Source organism: Sitodiplosis mosellana, unplaced genomic scaffold (assembly GCF_009176505.1).
Source record: "Sitodiplosis mosellana isolate CC-2019 unplaced genomic scaffold, AAFC_SMos_1.0 Smas_scaffold_6162, whole genome shotgun sequence".
Lineage (NCBI taxonomy): Eukaryota > Metazoa > Arthropoda > Insecta > Diptera > Cecidomyiidae > Sitodiplosis > Sitodiplosis mosellana.
The window spans coordinates 2,636,297-2,660,577 of NW_022601403.1; the positions used below are offsets into that span (position 1 = coordinate 2,636,297).

The 24,281-nt window shown below is 36.0% G+C and overlaps 3 protein-coding genes across 4 annotated transcripts in view; 2 read left to right on the forward strand and 1 right to left on the reverse strand.

Moving 5' to 3' along the window:
- Positions 1-3,683: 3,683 nt before the first annotated feature.
- Positions 3,684-7,010, forward strand: LOC129574458 (zinc finger protein 572-like). Its single transcript, XM_055456509.1, has 2 exons — positions 3,684-4,532; positions 6,303-7,010. The coding sequence occupies exons 1-2, from the start codon at positions 3,684-3,686 to the stop codon at positions 7,008-7,010; spliced, it is 1,557 nt and encodes a 518-aa protein (XP_055312484.1).
- A 5,184-nt stretch (positions 7,011-12,194) lies between these two features.
- LOC129574459 (zinc finger imprinted 3-like) lies at positions 12,195-21,186 on the forward strand. The gene is made up of 6 exons (XM_055456511.1): positions 12,195-12,232; positions 13,249-13,576; positions 15,983-16,687; positions 19,819-20,137; positions 20,222-20,541; positions 20,884-21,186. The coding sequence occupies exons 1-6, from the start codon at positions 12,195-12,197 to the stop codon at positions 21,184-21,186; spliced, it is 2,013 nt and encodes a 670-aa protein (XP_055312486.1).
- A 658-nt stretch (positions 21,187-21,844) lies between these two features.
- LOC129574389 (prohibitin-2) overlaps positions 21,845-24,281 on the reverse strand; it is a 9,117-nt gene continuing 6,680 nt past the window's right edge. Inside the window, exons 4-7 of one of the 2 annotated variants that reach the window (XM_055456370.1) lie at positions 23,803-24,036; positions 23,015-23,092; positions 22,786-22,882; positions 21,845-22,035 (exon numbers count right to left, since the gene is read on the reverse strand). In XM_055456370.1, the coding sequence (XP_055312345.1) occupies positions 21,908-22,035; positions 22,786-22,882; positions 23,015-23,092; positions 23,803-24,036 (537 nt within the window). In that variant the 3' untranslated portion in view covers positions 21,845-21,907. Of the gene's footprint in view, positions 22,036-22,227; positions 22,366-22,785; positions 22,883-23,014; positions 23,093-23,802; positions 24,037-24,281 lie in introns of those variants that run through there. The other variant, XM_055456371.1, reaches the window with a different exon arrangement.

Consider the following 24,281-nt stretch of genomic DNA (forward strand, 5'->3'; position numbering starts at 1 on the left):
TTTCCTATTTTATAAAGCAACATGAATAGAGCAATTATAATTTCTGTATTGGTGGTATTTTTTTGGTTACCGTATTTCACGAGAAGTGAAACAGCCCCAATTTCAGTCGACAAATTATATTATGGACAGAGAAAATTTTGTGTCGGCCTCCTCCATGCTTTTCAAAAGGTCCAACCAAACGAAACTTTATTTTTTTCCCCACACAGCATCTTTCGAGCCTTGCCATTGAACTATTTAATAGCTGAAGGCGATGTAGAGAAATTATCAAAGAAAACCTTACAATTGGACAGAGATTACTATGAGATATTTTTATTCATATGGGATAGAAATATCGCATAAAAATATCAGATATTTTTCATGCGTTGCGTTGTTGTAACGCATCTGCAGTACAAAATTCATATTCCTTTCTGCATTCCAAGTCAATTTTGCTGAATTCGGCTCGGGTCAGTCTCAAATTCGACTTGGAATGCAGAAATGAATATGAATTTTGTACTGCAGATGCGTTACAACAACGTAACGCATGAAAAATATCTGATATTTTTATACGATATTTCTATCCCATATGAATAAAAATATCTCATAGTAATCTCTGTATATTTCACACTCACATTCAATCGTTCAGTGCTCATTTCGGTACGATGTGAGAAATGTCAAAAAATCCAATTAGATTCAAGTTGAACTTTACAATATTATCTTATTGGCATCAGTTTGTTTATATTACACAGTGAAACCTTCGGATAAGCGACATTCGCAATAAGGAAGTGGAAGATGTGATGAAATGTAGTGCCGATCGACACATTAAAACAGTTCACCGTTTGAAGAAGAAATAAGTCACACGGTGTGGCTCACACATTCCATGGAAATATTTTCGACCTATTTAATATTTTCTAGCGTAAAAATTCATGACTCTCACCTTTAATTTAAGCTTTTGAATATTTCTGATTCGAAAAACATAGAAATAAAATGAAGAAGAAGAAGAAGAAGAATGTTGACTTTTGCAGCATGCGAAGATTTTGGCGGAGAAGGACCGAGTACAATCCCATTTTTATAAAATCTTATCTGTACTTAGGCTGTGTATATCTTTCGTTTTGAATACACTAGTACTTTATCAGAACCAACGATATATCAGAAAAAAACTTACCCCGTAATTTATGTGAGTACGATTAAGCTTATTAAATTGCGTTAAATTGGTCTAGAACTATAAAATCAGTATTGAATTGTTCAATGATGGAAATAAAAAAATCGCAATAATTAAAATCCAACTTTCCATTGAATAACACCTCAATTTCATTGGTCATTCATATAACCTACAGAAAAAATCTTTTATAATACCAGATAAAACATAAAAAAATCGCTTGGAATTAACTTTTTTTGATTCAATGAGCAAACAGAAAAACGATTTGCTCAAAAGTGAATTCAAATAAAAGACATAATCATGAAAAATGGCTATTAATTGGTTTCATTTTGCTTCTAATTTCAATCATTCAAATACGTCATTTATTTTTGCACAAACTTTCGTGCTGCGTCGCTGGCTACTTGTCCAATTGTAGCAGTTCCCTCCGATTTGTTTGTCCGTGATTGTGCAATCGGTTTGCTAAAGTCAAATACAAACCCTCGATCGGTGCCTATCCAAATCCGTCCAACACAAAAAAAAGAAAAAAAAAGATTGAAAGGAAAAATGAATCGGTGCCAACAACGAGAAAAAGTGAGACAACAACAAAGTGTAATCGATTCTCAAGGAAAAAGAAATTCCCGTAGCTAGGAGAGCTGGCATCGATTTTCTTCCCTTTCTCCGAATAAAACGATTTTCTTTCAATTGGTTTTCAACTACAATTGTTTTCTCCATACTTTCTTTATTAAGATTCTATTCGATTATTTGTTTCATAAATCCGTAGTTGTAAATGCTAATAAATCCATCAACAAAACTACAAATGACTATCCGTTCCATGTGTTTCTTGTGTGGGGCAGCACAAACAGAGAGAGAGAAAAATGTTATGATTATTATTGCATGTGTTTGTGTGTGTGAGTGCTGAGCACATGAAATGAGATAAAAACTTTGGCTCGACTTGTTTCGCTACTGTAAAAATAATTTTTCAAATAATGAATCATGCAATTTCGCACGTTGAATATTCCAATGATAAGAACAGAAAATTGGTGCTGGGTTTAACAAATAAAGATGATCATTTTTTTCTTCTTTCTTCGATTTTTATTGGAGGAAATGCCCTTAATGCTCTCTTGTTCTATACTCGGTATAAATTTTCTCATCGATGCGAATCGATTGCAAAAACAATTAATAATTGGGTTAAACTTGGTGTTTATTGCTACTTCACACTCTTTGCTTCGCCGACGTTCGGTTTCGATGTCGTCATATGTACTTTTGTCGTCATATCGTCGAAGGCCGCATCCTGGATGTTCAACATCAGACTATTAGCTGACAAATACACTTTGTTTTGCGAATTGGCGATCTGTTAGCGGCAGCAGCGAATCGGATTTTCAACCGAGACAAAGCGGGAAAGAGAAAGAAAGAGAGAAAGAAATTTGAATGAGAATTTAGGTTTGGAAGGCGATATGAAACGACAGAGGATAAGGATAAAGTAAAAAATGCTAATTACTTGCAAAGTGTGGCACTGTGCAGCAATCTTTGCCACCAAAAGTAGTGCCAATCGACACATGGAAACATTTAAGAGATAATTAATTACGCAAGCCACAGATTTATTGAAACACAGTTGATTCTGACACAAGGCATGAATGAACATTGGACAATTCTAAATACTAAATTGTTTACATTTGAATAAACGAACATAAACTTGATAAATGAGTTTGATGTTATTTTACAACTGTTTTTTTTTTCAATTACAGCGAAATCGCTCGATAAGAGACGCCCCCAATAGTGAATGCACAAATGACAATGTTCCCTCCGAATAATCATAATCAATTTAGAACCATGCGATCCCAATATTGCGATGTTTTACTATGTGTCTTTACATATATCAGATTTCAATGGGCAATTCTGAAATCATGTAATAAAATCTCAAACTTTTAAACTTTTCAACAGCAATAACATAGTTAGCTTAGACAACAATGTTCAAACGTTCTCATTGAACGTTAAGCATTGCACAACCATTCAGCATTCTCAATTCGAATGATTAATTTAAAAAAAGTCGTGCTCTACTCATTCGACTTGGTAAAAAAAGAAATTCTGCATGAATTTAACCGACATTTTTTAATTGAACTCAACGAATTTGCTCAAAACAGAGCTACTGATTGACATGAAGTGTATTATACATTCGGCAACGTTGTCAACTCAACGAAATGTCAAACAAAGAGCAACCGTGTGAGTCGCAGTATCAATGCTGTAGGATATGCTTAGCTTGTCATTGTTCAGTTAGTCACACAGTGGGGCAGACATCTTGGAAGACGATACGCAGAAAAAATCAATTCAATTTGCAGCCGACAAAGGCGACGACACACGTAAGAGTTGAACATTTTTTCATTACTTCTTTCGATATAAGGTTTGAAATCTTGTAATTCTGTTGTAAAAGAAACATAGCAATTAGAATTTTGATAATAATTGTCAAAGAATAGCTTTGGACGCAAGTGTACATTCGGCATGAACACGTGTTTTGCATTGAGTCGATTCATATGCATTCATGTTTAGTTTTTTATATTTTTCCGTACAGAAAATGGACCCGTTCAAAGGTATTTCTGGTGGACGCAGAAAGCGTAAGTCAAAGTCGGCGATGGTTCAAGTCAAGCAAGAGCTTGGTATTAAGGAAGAGCTCAATGGAAGTGACGATGTCGTGAACATACCACGGCCGAGAGTTAGTGGAAGATATCGTGCGAATTACGAAAGACCGGCCGACTTTGACTATGACTTCGATGAGGTAAAGGATGAAGTCAAATGTGAAGAAGAAGAGACGGGCAAAGAAAAGAACTCGACATCAAGTGAACGATCGAATGATGGTGCGGCCAACGTTGATGACAACGAAGAGTCTGTGGGTGACGCCATCGATGTTCAACCACCGCAGTCAGTCGGCAGTGGGAAGACATGGAATGGAAGCTGCAAAGGACGGCACAAACGAGCGATTCCCAGGAATCAAGCGGCCAAAAAGCAGAAGAAGCACAAATGCCATGTGTGCAATCATTTGGCAAGTGACAAGTCTCACCTCATAAGACACTTGCGAATTCACACTGGAGAAAAGCCGTATCAGTGTGATGTTTGCTCGAAATCATTTGCACAAAGGAGTAATCTGAACCATCATAAGAAAACGCATGGCCAATTCCGTTGCGCAAAATGTAATAAAGGATTTGAGCAGGAATCAGCCAAGATCGACCACGAATTGTTATGCAATCCATGTCGATTCGAATGTGATGTTTGCGGATATAGAACGATCAACAAATCAGATTTGACAAAACATATGCGAACTCACACCGGGGAAAAGCCGTTCATGTGCACAATTTGTTTCAAATCGTTTACAAGCAACGCTAATCTTCAAACTCATTCAATGACTCACAAAGATGAACTGCCAAATGCATGTGCGAAATGTGGTCGACGATTTACCACCCCGGAAGATAAGCAAGCCCATGAAATGCGCTGCCAACGAAGTCTTTTCGCATGTAATCAGTGTCATTACAAAACTGTCTACAAGGCTACTTTCAAGCGGCACATGCAATCAATGCACGGAGCCAAAAGATCGATCGAATGTGGAATTTGCGGTAAACAATTTGTTCAAAAGATGTATTTAAATCAGCATCTGTCTACAGCACACAGCGACCGATTCCCATTCCAATGCTCCAAGTGCTTCGAAGGATTTGCAACCGAAGATGCAAAAAATGCTCATGAAGCTAGCTGTGGCTACCGTCGGTATCAATGCCATTTGTGTAAAGAGCATCGTCGAGACAAACAAATGTTGAAGATTCACATGCGAAAACACCACACCGGAGAGCGGATTAAATGCGAAGTGTGTGCAGCAAGCTTTACCAAGAAAAGTAATGCCGTTAAACACATGAAAACAGTTCACCGTTTGAAGAAGAAATAAGTCACGTATTGCATCGATTGAATAAAATAACCAAATTGAAATCTCTTTTTTACGATTCCCAAAAGACATTCACAATATGATGAATATGAATGGCAAAAACAAGTATGCATCCGCTATAGAAATAACATTTAATATTTTTCAACATAAATATTCATAGTAATCGTTTTAGATTTAAGCTTCAATTTCGAATGAACAGAAATGAATTGAAACCGAAATAAAACGAAAAAGAGGAAGAAGAATGTTGATGTTTAATTTCTTGGTTTGTTTTTGCAGCAATTCTCTTGGCCAACAAAAAAAACAAATGCTTTTTAGAAAATGTGTTTTCTTTCCCAAACCAATTCTCCTCCACTGCAAATCAAGTTTCGAAATTTTAAAGTTCCAGCTCCAAAGTATGTCGTTCAGAATTATCGTTTTGCGAATGTTTGATTTGAATTGGTGTCTAGTTTCTTGTCTATTTGATCAATTCATTGCCGACACTTCATCCATTCGGTTTCTTTGCTTGCTTTCAATGATGATGAATATTTCGTAAAACTCATCTCCTTTGCACAAATGAGATAAATGTTAGCGGTAGAGTTGAACATTTCATTACTTCAAACTCAATAACAATATTTCATTTGCTCATCACATATTTCCAATTCGAATAGCATGATGATAGATGATCGCTATTTTCATAGAACAAAACGTTTATTGTCAAAATATTTACTTCGAAAAATTGGATTTTGAAAAAGAAAAATTGTTTGGAAATTCAACCGATATTTCTGAATTTGCTCAAAAGAGAGCTACTGATCGAAATGACGTGTATACACTATACACTTGGCGCCGTTGAGAACTTAACGAAACACACCAATACTAATAGCATGGGTGTCACTTTCGGCATTGATGCCGTAGCCTACAGACCGTACGTTGTTCTATATTATTCCGTCAACCACCGAGTGTGCTAGACATATTGGGAGATACGTGGAGAAAAACACATTTCGAGCAGAAAAAAGGCGACGGGAAACGTAAGTGTTTAACATTTTTTATTTATTCAGATGTCATTTTTTTGAGTATAAAATTTTGTGATTTGGTCGTAAATGTGGAAAATCATGAAAATCAATAGCCGCTCATCAAAATTGGTAACACATAACCCAACTTATCCGCCGATTGCACATGTCTTGAGTACTTTTTTCACATAGACGAGTTAAGCACATAGTTTGCATCACTTTTCGTTAGCATTGAGTTGTTGATACTTGATTTTGAATATTGTTTTGCCGAATCCAACAGAAAATGAATCCATTCAAAGGTGTCTCTGGTAGACGCTGCAAGCGCAAGTCAAAATCGACAAAGGTTGAAGTCAAGCAGGAGCCTGGTGTCAAAGAAGAACTCAACGACGATAACGATGTCATGAACATACCACGGCCGCGAGTTGATGGGAGATATCGTGCGAATTACGAAGGACCGTTCGACTTTGGCTATGACTTCGATGAGGTAAAGGATGAACTCAAATGTGAAGAAGAAGAGACGGGCAAAGAATGGGATTCGGTACCTCGTGAAAGGTCGAATGAAAGCGCCGATGCCAATGATGATGACAACGGGGAGCCAATGGGTGGCACAAGCGATGTCCATGTACCTCAACCAGTTGAGAACGGGAAGAAACAGAATGGAAGCTCCAAAGGACGAAACAAACGAGCGATTCCCAGGAATCAAGCGGCCAAAAAGCAAAAGAAGCACAAATGCCATGTGTGCAATTATTTAGCACGTTGCAACGCTGAACTCATAAGAAACTTGCGAACTCACACTGGAGAAAAGCCGTATCAGTGTGATGTTTGTTCGAAGTCCTTTGCACATAAACATCATCTGAAAGATCATAAGAAAACGCATGGCCAATTCCGTTGTTCAAAATGTAATCAAGGTTTTGAACAAGAATCAGCCAAGATCGACCACGAAGTGTTATGCAATCCATGGCGATTCGAATGCGATATTTGCGTATAATAAGCAATCACACGAAACGCGCTGCGAACGAAGTCTTTTCGCATGCAATCAGTGTCGTTACAAAACTGTTGTCAAGCAATCTTTGATGTGGCACATGCAATCAAAACACGGAGCAAAACGATCGATCAAATGTGGAATTTGCAGCAAACAATTTGTCAAACAGATTCAATTAAATCGGCACTTGTCAACAGCACACAGCGATCAGTTCCCGTTCCAATGCTCAAAGTGCTTCGGAGGATACGCAACCGAAGACGAAAAAGAGGTTCATGAAGATAGCTGTGGCCACCGTCGTTATCAATGCCATTTGTGCAGAGATTATTCTCGTTCCAAACAAAAATTGAAGTATCACATGCGAAAACACCACACCGGAGAGCGGATTCAATGCAAAGTATGTGCAGCAACCTTTGCCACCAAAGGTAGTGCCAATAGACACATGAATACAGTTCACCGTTTGAAAAAGAATTAAGTCGCACATCCCATAGAGTTATTTAAACGTAGCCGAATTGAGATCAATATCTCATGGTTTCTACAATTGATTGAATTCATAGCCTGATACACTTCAGAGACTTTATTTGAAGTATTCGAAATCATATCAAAATGACATTTAATATTTTTCTCATTACGAAAACTTCATGATTACCACCTTAGATTTAGGCTGCATTTTTGATTGAAACGAAACAGAAATAAATCGAAATAGCAACAAAAAAGAGAGAAGAGTTTTGACTTTAATTTCAGAGTTTATTTTTGCATAAAATTCTTCTTGGCTAACGAATGAAACAAAAGCTTTTTTTGCAAATGTGTTATATCAACAAAATCGATTTCAGCTCAAGTCGGGAATTTTGTAGCTCCAAAGCGGGAAAAATGAACCGAAATCGGGAATTTTCCAAATTCAATGAATTTTATAAATTTGGCCGCTAAAGCGAAAAATTCCCGAACAAATTGGGGGAAAATGATATCTGTAACCCAAAAATATTTATTTTACGTCACAAGAAAAAAATAACATTATGTAATTTTTGCAATTTCAACTTGAAAATTGACAAAAAAGACATACTCTGAAAATTAACTCGTTCTCCCAGAGTACGGAACACTTTGTATCTTTGTAGTATCTAGGCCATGTTATATGTCGTTTAAAAATTCTTGTGGAATACATGTGGATTTTGATATAAAACAAGGCTTCGTGATAGCATACCTTAGCACGCAGTATATTTAAGGCTCGGTATAATATAGCAGCATATCGCACACACACACACAGCTGTCGCACACACTTCTCTCGCACGCAAACGGTTGCGTACACAGCCATCGCAACCAACTCAAAATATATATTGACGAAATGGCCACATTACCAATTTCACTTTTTGTTTGTCATTTTGCAGTCGCCTCAACAAATATTCTAAAAAAGAAATCATCGACAATTGATATCAAATTTGCATTTTCTACTTTCTCAAGGAATTTTCTACTTTATCTAGATGTAAGTTAGCCTTGCAATATCCAATAATTTCAATCATCAAATTGATTGCATTTAACGAGAATAACGAGAAATGTTTACGAATCCTTTGTTTACCTTTGGTCACAACTCAAACTTTGGATTTTAACTGTAATGGCGCGATTAAAGATGTTCGGTTTCAACGGTGATTATGATAGTTGATGCTGTTTGTAGCAAGCTGTAGAACTGAACTTACCTTAAAGTACTATTATCAAAAACAGAGTGTTCCGAATTTTGGCATAGAATCGACGATGGTTCTGTTGATATGACGTACCAGTCGAAGCATAAACCAAGAAAAGGAAATGACCTCTAGTAACAAATCCAACAGCTGTAGACGACTATTTTCCAAACATCAAAAGCAATAGTAATAGAATGCGATTTCTAGTCGTAGAGTTCCATTGATGGATGTTACTTGTATAGCCATGAAGAAATACGTGGCCAAAAAATCGATAATCATTTTAAATTTACTTGCTGCAAGAGCCGACGAAATCCGGTAATATTCAATGGCGTTGATTCAGACGATTCCACGCAATAGGATCAATGACGAATGCGTGGGTAATAGAACATGCCGTAGAACAGCTACATTTTCAAAGTATGTTTCATATCATTGGAATATATTGCTGAGATCACTGGCTGGAAATGTATCGAGCATGAATTGAATGTTTGTTTTATTTTGAATGTATTTTTATTAACTGGTTATTTCATTGTACTTTTCAACTGAATTTGAAGAATGTGAATAAAATTCAAAAGAAAATCTCATTAAAAAATAGTCTCTTCCATTTGGGTACGTAATACACTTTCATTCGACAAGCGTGAAAAATGAAAAGATCTATTTTGTGATCGCTTGGTTCGATAAATGCTCAAACACACACCGGAAATAATCAAGCCCATCAGTAAAAGCTGAAAAATAAACAGTGGAAGAGAATGTTATATTTAAATATATCAAATCGATTCAAAATTAACTCACATGAAAAAATGTTGCATTTGATAAACCATATTCTTCCCATATAAAACATGGCAAAGTATGGCTGATTCTTACGGTTGAATTTTCCCCATATCTTTTCAATTTGTCACACTCAAACCGAAAATAGTTGTAGGTTCTTCCATCACTTCCACAGACTAGCCTTCTACCCATTAATATAAAGTCTTGGCACTTTTTGTTTGGATCATATACAGGTCGTTTAAATTTAACCATTTTGTACAATAATATTTCTGTGAATGTTTATTTTAAATGAACGGTGTTTTAATGAACATTTTTGTCATGGCTACACACAAGCGAATCCACGTACAAATTTCCCCTCTTTTATTCTGATACGGAGTATTACGCATACACTCTTAACTGGAATAAACATCAGTGTGACTACTCCAGTAGGGAACGAATGTATAAGTAGGTTTACAGTCATTCCCTACTGGAGTAGTCGCACTGATTTTTACTCCTATTAAGAGTGTATGCGTGATACTCCGTATCGGAACAAAAGAGGGGAAATTTGTACTGGAATTTGCTTGCGTGTAGTTAGTTATTTGGAGGGATAGAGATGCCATTTTAGATAGTCGTCACAAAATCAGCAACTATTTTTTCTGATCGGAAACTCAATATTTAATTGAATCAAGCGCATTTAAATTTTCAAAAATCATTTATTCGACTGCCGCTGTGATTAATGAAACACAAAAAAAATCAACACATTTGTCTACATTCAACTAAATATATGAAATGTCATCAAGCCTAATAGGATAGGCTTTACACGATGTATGTAAAATATAAAACATTTGAGTAGCTGAGAGGAAAAATGTCATACAGAAAAATTCCGAGGAAAAATATCATCCAACCTACTTGGTATCAACTTGTTATAATTATTTGATGCCTCTTAGGTTGGATGATATTTTTCCTCGAAATTTTTCTGTATGACATTTTTCCTCTCAGCCACTCATTTGTACCACTACACATGTAAATGGTGCGAATATCTGTCGGACACACATGTGTGATTCGACGCATAAGCAACTGATATCAATGGAACTAATGGTACCGACAATTGATGACGAGAACAGTGACGAACTGCAATTACCGAAAGAATCTACCAAATGAATTTAGAAAATCGTCTGTTTTTGAAATTTTGAAAAATGTTTTGATATTGCCGTTGTTTTTTTGACTTCAATTTAAAATTGAATTGCTAATTCGTAACGTTGGAAACGATTTTTGATTTTGATTTTCGATTTTCCTTTTGACTTTGTTTTACAATTTGAAACAGTACAAATTTTTTGCCAATTTTTTGTTTAGAACTATTAGAAATATTTGAAATTTTTGAAAAGTGTATTTTGATTAATGTCGGCTTGCTCTTAGGTAGACAATAAAAGCATATATTATTATCATTGTGCAAACATTCAGAAGTAAATACGAACTTATATAATTTTTATAAAGTCAGTAAAACACTAAAATGGAATGTATTACCATTTTCGAAATCGTGAAGAGGTTTTGTAGTATTTGTTGTCTAATATTTTTATTTGCGTTCATGTTCTTTATCACCACATACGAGATGTTCTACATTTACTACGAATATAATGAACGAGTAATGTACAAAATGTGTATTCTTTGTTATTAAATCCAGATTTACATTACATATTTTAAAATTAACGCATCTATAGGCTAAACGCAAGGAGCTATTTGAATATGTCCATAATATGCGAGATATTTGCTCATTTTGTATTTTCACCAAAGGTATCATCATCTGAATTGAAGTGGTATTTATGGTTTAACGATAGACATGATGATTTTTTTCTCAGTCTTATTTTCGGTGATTCTGTGCAGATTCCATTGGCGCAACCAACATCGATATATTGCGCTAATATTTAACGTTGTATATTTTATATATCGTGAAATGATTCATGGTGGATTCATTTGGGTACTATGCATCGCATTTTGGGTATCAAATGGCGCATGGAATATTTTTAGAGCTTCAAGCTTGATTTTAGCTGGAATTATTCTGATCTTTAATTCGATGCAGTGTACTTGGCTTCACATAAAATTTATTTACTGCACATTCAAAGGAGTAAGTAATCTTACAACTAATTTGAATTTCACACATAAGATTGTAATACGTATTTACAAACTATAAAATGGATCCAGGACTAAAAGCGTACAATTTTTATGAATATTTTTGAACTCTATTTTCCAGAAACCCGTTGGTCGTAGTTTGTTTCCTATTTCATACACATTTTTTATTTTAGTATTTATGATTTTATGTTTTATTCCTTCATTTTGGAGCTTCATACTTTATTCATTGGTGGCGACGATTTCGGGTAAGCAAACGGTTTAAAATATGTTCACAAAGGAATACATTCATATCAAAAGAAAAAAAACAATTGAAATTGAAAAAATTACATTGTCTTAGGCGCAATATTGTGGTTACCACGGGGCTTAGCAAGTCTTTTTAATGCATCAAAAATTCATCGAACACTTGGAACTAGAACTTTCCAAATTTATTCCGGAATTCTATTGTTTGTTGAAGTTTGTTTTTTACTCATAATGCATTTTACTGCAAACGATGAAAAACTGGATTTAATGTTCATGATAATATTGGATTATAGTTTTTTTACTCTCGGTAAGATGACTTTTATTTGCTATAATGTAAATACGTTCAAATATGTTTTTTTTCTTCAAATTCATAGTTTGTGTTGGGACGCTGGCATGCATCTTTTGTTCTGAAATGGGAAATGTTGACGAAAAGGAGAAATCCAAATTCGGGTGGGCAATGGAAATTATGAGGAAATATTGGGCATCAGCGTGGCAATAATTTTCTGAAATGTTAATAGAGGCAAACAATTGCTGTATCATTACCACATGTAGATGTACATTGAAATAAAACAAAAAAAAACTCCAAATTAATTAAATTTTCATTTATTCCATCATTTCTTTTACAACTTATGCAAAATACAATAAAATATCGTACATACTTCGTATGCAATCGACCAACATATTGACTGCTGAAGTAATCCATAATACGGCTCTTTTTGTCCTTCCATTTTTCTCGTTTGAATGTTGCATCTGTTGAGCGTTAAATTTGATGGTTTTAGACTTAGTTCGATAAAATTTTATCTAAATTCTGTCATACCCAACTCATCGCATATCTTATGCATTAATCCTCCTTCTGATAATTTCCATAAATGAGCTGGCATACACAATATAGCCGCTTGTACAATTCTTTGATAGACTTTATTTTCTTTTGATGGATTAAAACAACCGCTCGTTTGATTTTTGCATGTGTATGTTCCAACTGACCTGCAAAAATTGTCCATGATTGCCTTACGACCATTTCGACCAGTCCTATCGGTATAGCAATCGATTGATGTACGTAGTACATCCATTGTTGTTAAGAAAACCGAGAAAAACAGCAATAGAATTGGTGTAAATTCGGTATTCAACGTAAAATAAATATCCGATGTGTTGAAGTGTTTAACTTTCACCAAATTTATAATCGGTTTAATCATTTTATACATTTTTATGCACAATTTTTTTTTGTTTTCAAGACAAAAAACAGAACGCCATGATGAAATAGTGTCGAACGTGTGCTCAAGAGTGACAACATATCAAAACTGAATGCATGATAGCATTTCACCGGTCTTTGAATGGCAAAAAAGAAATCATGATTCACGCTCAACGAAAATTAATTTTTCAGGTCAGCATAGGTCATATTTACAAATGCATAAATAATTAAAAGATTTACATACACATAAATGTGCATGAACATGTGTTTGTGGCAGACGACACAGGCGCAAGTCAAAGTCGGCAAAGGTTGAAGTCAAGCAAGAGCTTGGTATTAAGGAAGAACCCACCAACGACGGTGACGATGTCATAAACATACCACGGCCGAGCGTTGATGGAAGATATCGTGCGAATTATGAAGGACCGATCGACTTTGGCTATGACTTCGATGAAGTAAAGGATGACGCAATCGATGTGCAACAACCGCAACCAGTCGACAGGAAGAAACAGATTGGAGGCGCTAAAAGACGAAACAAACGAACGAATCCCAGGAATCAGGCGGCCAAAAAGCAAAAGAAGCACAAATGCCATGTTTGCGATCACTTGGTACGTAACAAGTTTGCACTCAGAGAACATTTTCGAATTCATACTGGAGAAAAGCCGTATCATTGTGATGTTTGTTCGAAGTCCTTTGCACATAAACATAATTTGGTTCGTCATAAGAAAACGCATGGCCAATATCGTTGTTCAAAATGTAAGCAAGGATTTGAACAAGAATCAGTCAAGATCGACGACGAAAGACTATGCGATCCTCTCCGTTTCGAATGTACCGTGTGCCATTACAAAACTGTTTACAAGACCAATTTCAAGCGGCACATGCAATCGAAACACGGAGCAAAAAAATCGATCGAATGTGGAATTTTCCGAAAAGAATTCATCGAACAGATCAAACTAAATCGGCATTTGTCATCAAAACATAGCGACCAATTCCCATTCCGATGCTCCAAGTGCTTCGGAGGATACGCAACCGAAGACGAAAAAGAGGTTCATGAAGATAGCTGTGGCCACCGTCGGTTTCAATGCCATTTGTGTAAAGAATATCGTCGAGACAAATAAAAATTGAAGGCACACATGCAAAAAGATCACACCGGAGAGCGGATTCAGTGCAAAGTTTGTGCAATAAGCTTTATCAGTGAAGGTGATGCGGACAAACACATGAAAGCAGTTCACCGCTTGAAGAAGAAATAAGTCACGCATTTCATAGATTTGTTTGAAAATAGTTGTGCTTGAAATTAATATTCCATAATTCTTCCAAATAGTCACATTAACTTCTATTCTATGCACTCTAAAGACCTTTTGAACCATTTGAAATCATTTTGATTTAACATTCAATTTTTTATTGCTATAAATTCATGTATATGCACCTTAAGTTTAAGCTCTATTTTGAATGAAACAAAACAGAAATAAATCAAAATAAATATAAACAGAAAAGAGTGTTGACTTTGGTTTCACAGTTTTTTTTTGCAGAAAATTCTTCTTGTCTAACGAATGGAACGAAAGCTTTTTCGGCAAATGAATAATGTCAAAAAAATCCACTACGTTGCGTTCTAATCGAGTTTGTACGTTTTCATGATAATGTTACAGTTCCAAGGGGTGATATTGTACACAATTTCCAATATTGAAACGTTTCGTTTTAATTGATTATTAATTGTTATTTCCGCATCAGCTCAATTGGCTTACTTTTTCAGCATGAATGAGTGATGAATTCAATCTCATTAGACTTAATCCAATTTTCTTTTGTTGACTGTAGCATTTTTGCAGAAGTATCAACGAATAAGTCAGTCGCTAGTCGGCAAATAATTTACAATCGCACTTTTGATCACACAATTCACATATGCTCACTCTCATGTCCGATCATTCCATGTTCATCTCAAACAAGCGCGTTCCTTCTAATTAATATCTCATTCTGTGCGATGTGAGATATGCACAAGAATCCAAAATGATTCCAGTTCGATTTTTATAACATTAATGATAAAGAAAATGGATCGCGAGGCATAAACATTGGATTGAATTTCAAATACAAAATTGTTCACATTTAAACAAACGGACATAAACATAACGAATGAGTTCGGTGTTATTTTACAACTGATTTTTTTCCAATTACAGTGAAGTCTCTCAATAAGAGCCGCTCCCAATAGTGAATGCACACATGAAAACGTGTTCTCCAAATAATCATGAACAATTTAGAACCATGCCATTCCACTATTGCAATGTTTTACTGTGCGTCCTTATTTCAGCTTTCAATGCGCAATTCCGATATCGTGTGATGAAATCCCTGATTTTTCAAGGAAAATTTTACATAGTTAGTCTAAACTACAATGTTTAAATGTTCTTATTGAACATTGCGCATTGTCCAATCCTCCAGTAATCTCAATCCGAATGATCAGAATTTAAAAAAAGCCATACACAACATTAAATCTGGTAAAATAGAAATTTCGCATGAATTCAACCGACATTATTGAATTGAACTCAACGAATTTGCTCAGAAAAGAGCCACTGATTGACATGAAGCGTATACACGCGGAGACATTGTCGACTTAACGAAATGTCACACAAATAGCAACCGTGTGAATCGCAGTATCAATGTTGTAGGATATGCTTAGCTTGCCATTGTTCAATTAGTCACAGAGTAAGGCAGACATTTTGGAAGAGACGATACGCAGAAAATAATTGATTTCACGTTCAGCAGGAAAAAGTCGTCGATCGACGTAAGTGTTGACCATTTTTTGTTATTTATTTCCATTTTTGGCTCAGAATTTCTTGATTGTGTTGTAATTGTTACTTTTATCGATTGAGATATTCATGAAAATTGTTAAAGAATAGCTTTAGACGCAAGCGCACATTTGGTACACTGTTTACACTGGTACACACACGCGATAAACACGTGGTTTGCATCGAGTCGATTCAATTATATTAATGTTTGATTTTCTATTTTTCTCTCAAATCCAATAGGAAATGAACCCATTCAAAGGTGTTTCTGGTGGACGCAGCAAGCGCAAATTACAGTCGGCAAAGGTTGAAGTCAAGCAAGAGCCTGGTATTAAGGAAGAGCCAAATGGTGATGATGACGTCATGAATATACCAAGGCCGAGAGTTGATGGAAGATATCGTGCGAATTACGAGAGGCCGGTCGACTTTGGCTTTGACTTCGATGAAGTAAAGGATGAAGTCAAATGTGAAGAAGAAGAGACGGACAAAGAAAAGGACTCGACACCATGTGAACGATCAAATGAGAGCACTGTCGACAACGGTAACAACGAAGATCCTATGGGTCACGCAATCGATGTTCAACCACCGCAACCAGTCGACATCGGAAGGAATCGGAATGGAAGCTCCAAAAGACGAAACAAACGATCGATACCCAGGAATCAAGCGGCCAAAAAGCAAAAGAAGCACAAATGCCATGTGTGCAATTATTTGGCAAGAGACAAGTCTAACCTCAAAGTACACTTGCGAACTCACACTGGAGAAAAGCCGTATCAGTGTGATGTTTGTTCGAAGTCCTTTGCACATAAACATAATTTGGTTCGTCATAAGAAAACGCATGGCCAATTTCGTTGCTCAAAATGTAATCAAGGATTTGAACAAGAATCAGCCAAGATCGATCATGAAAGACTATGCGATCCTCAGATAGTCCGCCCATCTGTAGTGTGCTCCGTTTGTTTCAGATCGTTCACAAACAACGGTAATCTCCAACGTCATTCAATGACTTACAAAGATGAACTGCCGAATGCCTGTTCGAAATGTGGTCGACGATTCGCCGCTAGAGACGATAAGCAAACACACGAAACACGCTGTCAACGAAGTCTTTTTGCATGTGATCAGTGTCGTTACAAAACTGTTAACAAGGTCGATTTGAAGCGGCACATGCAATCAAAACACGGCGCTAAAAGATCGATCGAATGTGAAATTTGCAGCAAACAATTTGTCAAACAAATGTATTTAAATCAGCATCTGTCTACAGCACACAGCGACCAGTTCCCATTCCAATGCTCCAAATGCTTCGAAGGATTTGCAACCGAAGATGCAAAAAATGCTCATGAAGCTAGCTGTGGCTACCGTCGGCATCAATGCCATTTGTGTAATGAGCATCGTCGAGGCAAACACAAATTGAAGTATCACATGCGAAAAGACCACACCGGAGAGCGGATTCAATGCGAAGTGTGTGCAGCAAGCTTTACCACTAAAAGTCATGCCAATCGACACATGAAAGCAGTTCACCGCTTGAAGAAGAAATAAGTCGCACATCCCATGGAATTAATAAAACGTAGCCAATTTTAAAATAAACAGCTTCATACACATAAAAGACATTCTCATCGAGAATTTGAATCATAATAACGAGCATGCATCCGAAATAGAAATCATTTTGAAAGAACACTAAATATTTTCCAGCATAAAAATTCATAGTTATCGCTTTAGATTTAAGCCCCCATTTTGAATGAAACCGAAATAAATAGAAAAAGTGGAAGAAGAATGTTGCTTTTAATCTCTTGGCTAACGAAAGAAACAAATCCTTTTGGAGAATGGGATTTCTTGACAAAATCAACTCTGCATTACGAATCAAGTTGGTAAGTATTTATTGCGAATTTTCAGCTCCAAAGTATGTCGTTCACAATTCTCATTATTCAAATATTTGAATTGAATCGATGTTGCGAAATTTGCAGCAAACAATTCGTCGAACAGTTCAAACTGAAACAACACTTGTCAACAGCACACAGCAGTCAGTTTCCGTTCCGATGCTCGAAGTGCTTTGGAGGATACGCAACCGAAGATGCAAAAGAGGTTCATGAAGATAGCTGTGGCCACCGTCAGTATGAATGCCATTTGTGTAACGAGCATCGTCGAGACAAAAATCATTCGAAAACACACATGCGAAAAGATCACACCGGAGAGCGGATTCAATGCAAAGTATGTGCAGCAAGCTTTGCCACAAAAGGTAATGCAGATCAACACATGAAAAGAGTTCACCGTTTGAAGAAGATCTAAGTCGCACATCCCATAGATTTATTGAAACGTAGCCGAATTGAGATCAAATTCTCATGGTTTCTACAATTTATTGAATTCATAGCTTGATACACTCCAGAGACTTTATTCCAAGAATTTCAAATCATACTCAAATAGCATTTAATATTTTTCTCATTACATGAACTTCATGATTACCACCTTGGATTTAGGCTGTATTTTTGATTGAAACAAAACAGAAATAAATCGAAATAGCAACTAAAAAGAGAGAAGAGTTTGGACTTTAATTTCCGAGTTTATTTTTCCAGCAATTGCTTCTTGGCTAACGAATGAAACAAAAGCTTTTTTGGCAAATGTCTTATATCAACAAAATGCAATGCGTTGCATTGCAATCGAAATTGCACTTGTTTGCGATAATGTTACAGTTTTAAAGTGTAATGTTTTTCACAATTGCCAACATTCGTTTGATTTTAATTGATTTCCAAATGTTCAAGCCTCATTTTTGTGGTGTCTTCAATCACACTCCAAGTATTTTTGATAGCAAAGGGTAACACGATCGTCTAATGCGACTCTTTTTCAAGGAATTCTTGATTGGATAATGACACTCGCCAAGATACTTGATAGATGATTGAATGGCACAGAGCGATTCTATGTCATTTCAGTTTTCTTTATAAATATAAATATAAATATACAAACAACTGAAATGACATAGAACCTCTATGTGTATAGTGTATACAAGCCACAGCATTAATTCCATTCGCATAATTTATTAGGGAATGCGCTTTGTTTCAATTTCGTTAGCCCCAATTCAATTTTAAGCTGAAGTGTGGCATTTTTCCATAATGTCAACGAATAAGTCAGTCGCTAGTCAGCACATAAGTCATCGTCATCTGTCATTTATGCAGGCATATCACTCTCACATTCGATCGTTCGATGTTCACCCCAAACGAGCGTGTTCCCTCCAATAATACATCACTTTCAGTAATTTATCAGTAAACAGCTATTCTTTAAAAAAATGGAAAACAATTTGGAGCCATGTAATTCCACTGTTGTGGGCCTTTGCAATTTGTTTCCGTATCAATTTTCGATGCACAATCCCGGGGACATGTGATGAAATGTTGGAATTTTCATAATGTCTCTTTTCAATTCACAACGCTTGCGATCTATGTCCATCCACATTCCGTCAACAGCTCAATAAATATATTAATTCGCTTACTTCGCTAGTTTCTTATTTTGGCTTTGGAATTCAAAAATTCTCTAATTCAATATCTCACTGTGCATTGCTAAAGCCATGAACTTCTTTTGATTCGAATGACGAAATTATTTCAATTCCAAACGAACTGTGTTCAACTAGGTACAGATCTACTCATCGAGACGAAGTGTATTACACTTGGTTGTCAACTTAACGAAAGTCACTAACACATATACCAAGCATTTGCATCGCAGTATCAGCGGTATAGGATGTGCTGAGCTTGCCATTGTTCAATAAGTCGCAGAGTGAGGTAGACATTTTGGAAAAGACGATAAGCAGAAAATAATTATTTCCACGTTCAGCAGGAAAAAGGCGTCGATCGAGCGACGTAAGTGTTGAACATTTTTCGTTATTTATTTCCATTTTTGGCTCAGAATTTCGTGATTGTGTTGTAATTGTCACTTTTATCGATTGGATGTTCATGGAAATTGTCAAAAAATAGCATAAGACAGAATTAAATATTTGGTGTGTACTTTTCTTGTGTATTTATCTTGGCCACACTCGCGACAAACACGTGGTTTGCATTGAGTCGATTCAAGTTTACTTTTACATTTTTTCTCCTGAAATCCAATAGGAAATGAAACCATTCAAAAGTGTTTCTGGTGGAGGCAGAAAGCGCAAGTCCAAGTCGACAAAGGTTGAATGGAAGCAAGAGCCTGGTATTAAGGAAGAGCCCAACAATGGTGACGATGTCATGGATATACCTCGGCCGAGAGTTGATGGAAGATATCGTGCGAATTGCGAAGGACCGTTCGACTTTGGCTATGACTTCGATGAGGTAAAGGATGAAATAAAATGCGAAGAAGAAGAAACGGGCAAAGGAAATCACTCGACTCCATGTGAACGATTGAATGATGGCGCGGCCAACGATGATGACAACGAACTATTCATGGGTGATGCAATCGATGTTCAACCACCGCATCCAGTCAACAACGAAAAGAAACGGAATGGAAGCTCCAAAAGACGAAACTGACGAGCGATTCCCAGGAATCAAGCGGCCAAAAAGCAAAAGAAGCACAAATGCCATGTGTGCAATCATTTGACACCTTGCAAGTCTCACCTCATAATACACTTGCGAACTCACACTGGAGAAAAGCCGTATCAGTGTGATGTTTGTTCGAAGTCCTTTGCACGAAAAGGCCATCTGAACTGTCATAAGAAAACGCATGGTTTAAAGCATCAATTCCGTTGTTCGAAATGCAATCGGGGATTTGAGCAAGAATCAGCCAAGATCGATCATGAAAAACTATGTAACCCTCTTCTACTCGAATGCGATATTTGCGGACATCACACTGCGGTGAAATCTAGTTTAGCAATACATATGCGTACTCACACCCGAGAAAAGCCATTCGAGTGCTCAATTTGTTTCAAGTCATTTACAAGCAACGCTCATCTCCAAAGTCATTCAATGACTCACAAAGACGAATTGCCAAATGCCTGTTCCAAATGTGGTCGAAGATTCGCCGCTAGAGACGATAAGCAAACACACGAAACACGCTGCCAACGAAGTCCCTTCGCATGTAATCAGTGTCATTACAAAACTGTTCACAAGCATTCATTGAAGCAACACATGCAATCAATACATGGAGCCAAAAGATCGATCAAATGTGAAATTTGCAGCAAACAATTTGTCAAACAGTTCAAACTAAATCAGCATTTGTCAATAGCACACAGCGACCATTTCCCATTCCAATGCTCTAAGTGCTTTGGAGGATACGCAACCAAAAACGAAAAAGAGGTCCATGAAGACAGCTGTGGCTACCGTCAGTATCAATGCCATTTGTGCAAAGAGCATTGTCGATCCACACAAATGTTGAAGATTCACATGCGAAAAGATCACACCGGAGAGCGGATTCAATGCAAAGTGTCTGCAGCAAGCTTTGTCACTAAAGGTAGTGCCGATCGACACATTAAAACAGTTCACCACTTGAAGGAGAAATAAGTCACACGGTGTGGCTCACACATTCCATGGAAATATTTTCGACCTATTTAATATTTTCTAGCGTAAAAATTCATGACTCTCACCTTTAATTAAAGCTCTTGAATATTTCTGATTCGAATAACATAGAAATAAATTGAAAAGGAAATAAAATGAAGAAGAAGAAGAATGTTGACTTTATTTTCGACGTTGACTTTTGCAGCATGCAAAGATTTTGGCGGAGAAGGACCGAGTACAATTCCATTTTCCTAAAATCTTATCTGTACTTAGGCTGCGTATATCTTTCGTGTTGAATACACTAGTACATACTTTATCAGAACCAACGATATATCAGAAAAAAATTTACCCCGTAATTTATGTGAGTACGATTAATCTTATTAAATTGTGTTAAATTGGTCTAGAGCTACAAAATCAGTACTGAATTGTTCAATGATGGAAATAAAAAAAATCGCAATAATTAAAATCCAACTTTCCATTGAATAGCACCTCAATTTCATTGGTCATTCATATAACCTACAGAAAAAATCGTTTATAATAGCAGATAAAACACGTAACTTGTTTTTCGGATAGAAAAAATCGCTGGGAATTAACTTTTTTTGATTCAATGAGCAAACAGAAAAACGATTTGTTCAAAAGTGAATTCAAATAAAAGACATAATCATGAAAAATGGCTAACAATTTGTTTTTTATTTCACTTCTAATTTCAATCTATCGAATGCATCATTTATTTTTGCACAAACTTTCGTGCTGCGTCGCTGGCTACTTGTCCAATTGTAGCAGTGCCCTCCGATTTGTTTGTCCTTGATTGTGCAATCGGTTTGCTAAAGTCAAATACAAACCCTCGATGGGTGCCTATCCAAATCCGTCCAACACAAAAGAAAGAAGAAAAAAAGATTGAAAGGAAAAATGAATCGGTGCCAACAACGAGAAAGAGTGAGACAACAACAAAGTGTAATCGATTCTCAAGGAAAAAGAAATTCCCGTAGCTAGGAGAGCTGGCATCGATTTTCTTCCCTTTCTTCGAATAAAACGATTGATTTTCAATTGGTTTTCAACTACAATTGTTTTCTTCATACTTTCTTTATTAAGATTCTATTCGATAATTTGTTTCATAAATCCGTAGTTGTAAATTCTAATAAATCCATCAACAAAACTACAAATGACTATCCGTTCCATGTGTTTCTTGTGTGGGGCAGCACAAACAGAGAGAGAGAAAAATGTTATGATTATTATTGCATGTGTTTGTGTGTGTGAGTGCTGAGCACATGAAATGAGATAAAAACTTTGGCTCGACTTGTTTCGCTACTGTAAAAATAATTTTTCAAATAATGAATCATGCAATTTCGCACGTTGAATATTCCAATGATAAAAACAGAAAATTGGTGCTGGGTTTAACAAATAAAGATGATCATTTTTTTCTTCTTTTTTCGATTTTTATTGGAGGAAATGCCCTAAATGCTCTCTTGTTCTATACTCGGTATAAATTTTCTCATCGATGCGAATCGATTGCAAAAACAATTAATAATTGGGTTAAACTTGGTGTTTATTGCTACTTCACACTCTTTGCTTCGCCGACGTTCGGTTTCGATGTCTATTTCTTACTTTGTACTTTTGTCGTCATATCGTCGAAGGCCGCATCCTGGATGTTCAACATCAGACTATTAGCTGACAAATACACTTTGTTTTGCGAATTAGCGATCTGTTGGGCGGCGGAGAATTAGATTTTCAGAAAAAAACGGGAGAAAGAGAAAGAGAATTGAATTAGTATTTACATTTGGAAGGCAATATTTGGAACGAAAGAGGCAAAAATGAAGTAAAAAATGACAATTACCGTGCGTGCAATGCTTTGGGCAGCTCGGATCTTTCTTAATTTCAAGTAACCTGGATTACGGGCGACAGCTAAACCTAAGTAAACATATCGGTCAAGGAAAATATTTGTCAAACAAAGAAGTTCCATTCGAAATATTTTTCAAAACGGGTAAAAAAAATTGAATTTAAAATCGGAAATTCCATGAACAGATTGAAAAAAGTCCAATAAAAATATTTAAAAAGTCGTAATCATTCAAACAAATCACAAAAAATGGTTCTCAATTGGAAAATTTGGGAATTGATTGAACCAAATTCGAAAAATTGATACAAAACTTCTAAAAATCGATTCAAAAACGAAAATTTGCTTTGAATTACCGCGAAAAATTGATGCAAAAATTGAAAAAGCAAGCAATCGATAGAAAAATGGAAGAGAAATATTTTGAATAATGCAGAAAATTGAATAGAAATGTAAAGAAATTGATGAAAAATGTGAAAAAAAATTTAAAAATTTGAAAAATGTCTAGAAACATGTAAGAAAATTAGTGAAAAACCAAAGAATCGATTTAAAAACGCGTGGATTGTCAAAACGAGGAGAGTTATTTGGAAAATTGTATGAAATTCCTTATTTATGGTGGAATGTAACATCATATAAGATTTATCTAGAGTTGAAATGTGTCATTTTTGAGAAAATTGAAAAATTCGCTTTTAAAATCATCAAAATGTTGCGAGATGAAAAATAATAATCGAGAAATTGCAATAAAAAAAAGAGCAACTGCCGATGGTGTCGTGCATTGTATTGAAAAAGGATATCATTTTGGCTGCTTCAGCTTCTCCCTCGGCTTGTACGATTTTCTGTTGTTTCTCTTGAACGGCACGTTCAACGTAGAAGGCAGCCCGTTGTGCCTCTTGTTGTGCAACTTGTTTGGCCTCAACAGCGGCCGTGTATTCTTTGCCGAAACTCAATTCCGTCAACGATACATCGTCCAAAATAATGTTAAAATCACGAGCCCGTTCAACTAGCTCCCGGCGAATCAACAACGACACCTGAAATGAAAATGTAGCGAAAATGGGTGAGATCATTGTTTCAATTTAAAAATGCGTGGAATTGATTTCAAAAAGTAAAAAAAGGTGAATAATCGAATTTGAGAGTGAAAGAATAATATATTTAGTTCGACTGGAACAAATAAAATTATTTAGCGAAAAAAAATTATATTTGCTTTTAATTACACAGTACAACAAAAAAAAAATAACGCACAATGGCATATCAGACATGAAAGTATTCCTATAGA

Bases quoted from the DNA above. Each gene is read 5' to 3' on its own strand.
- LOC129574458 (XM_055456509.1), top strand. From the start codon at position 3,684: ATGGACCCGTTCAAAGGTATTTCTGGTGGACGCAGAAAGCGTAAGTCA. The intron at 4,533-6,302 runs GCATGTGCGAAA...CGAATCCAACAG, and splicing joins ACAAAGATGAACTGCCAAAT to AAAATGAATCCATTCAAAGG.
- LOC129574459 (XM_055456511.1), top strand. From the start codon at position 12,195: ATGGGAAATGTTGACGAAAAGGAGAAATCCAAATTCGG. The intron at 13,577-15,982 runs GTACGTAACAAG...CAAATCCAATAG, and splicing joins GCCATGTTTGCGATCACTTG to GAAATGAACCCATTCAAAGG. The intron at 16,688-19,818 runs GTTTGTTTCAGA...GAAATCCAATAG, and splicing joins GCCCATCTGTAGTGTGCTCC to GAAATGAAACCATTCAAAAG.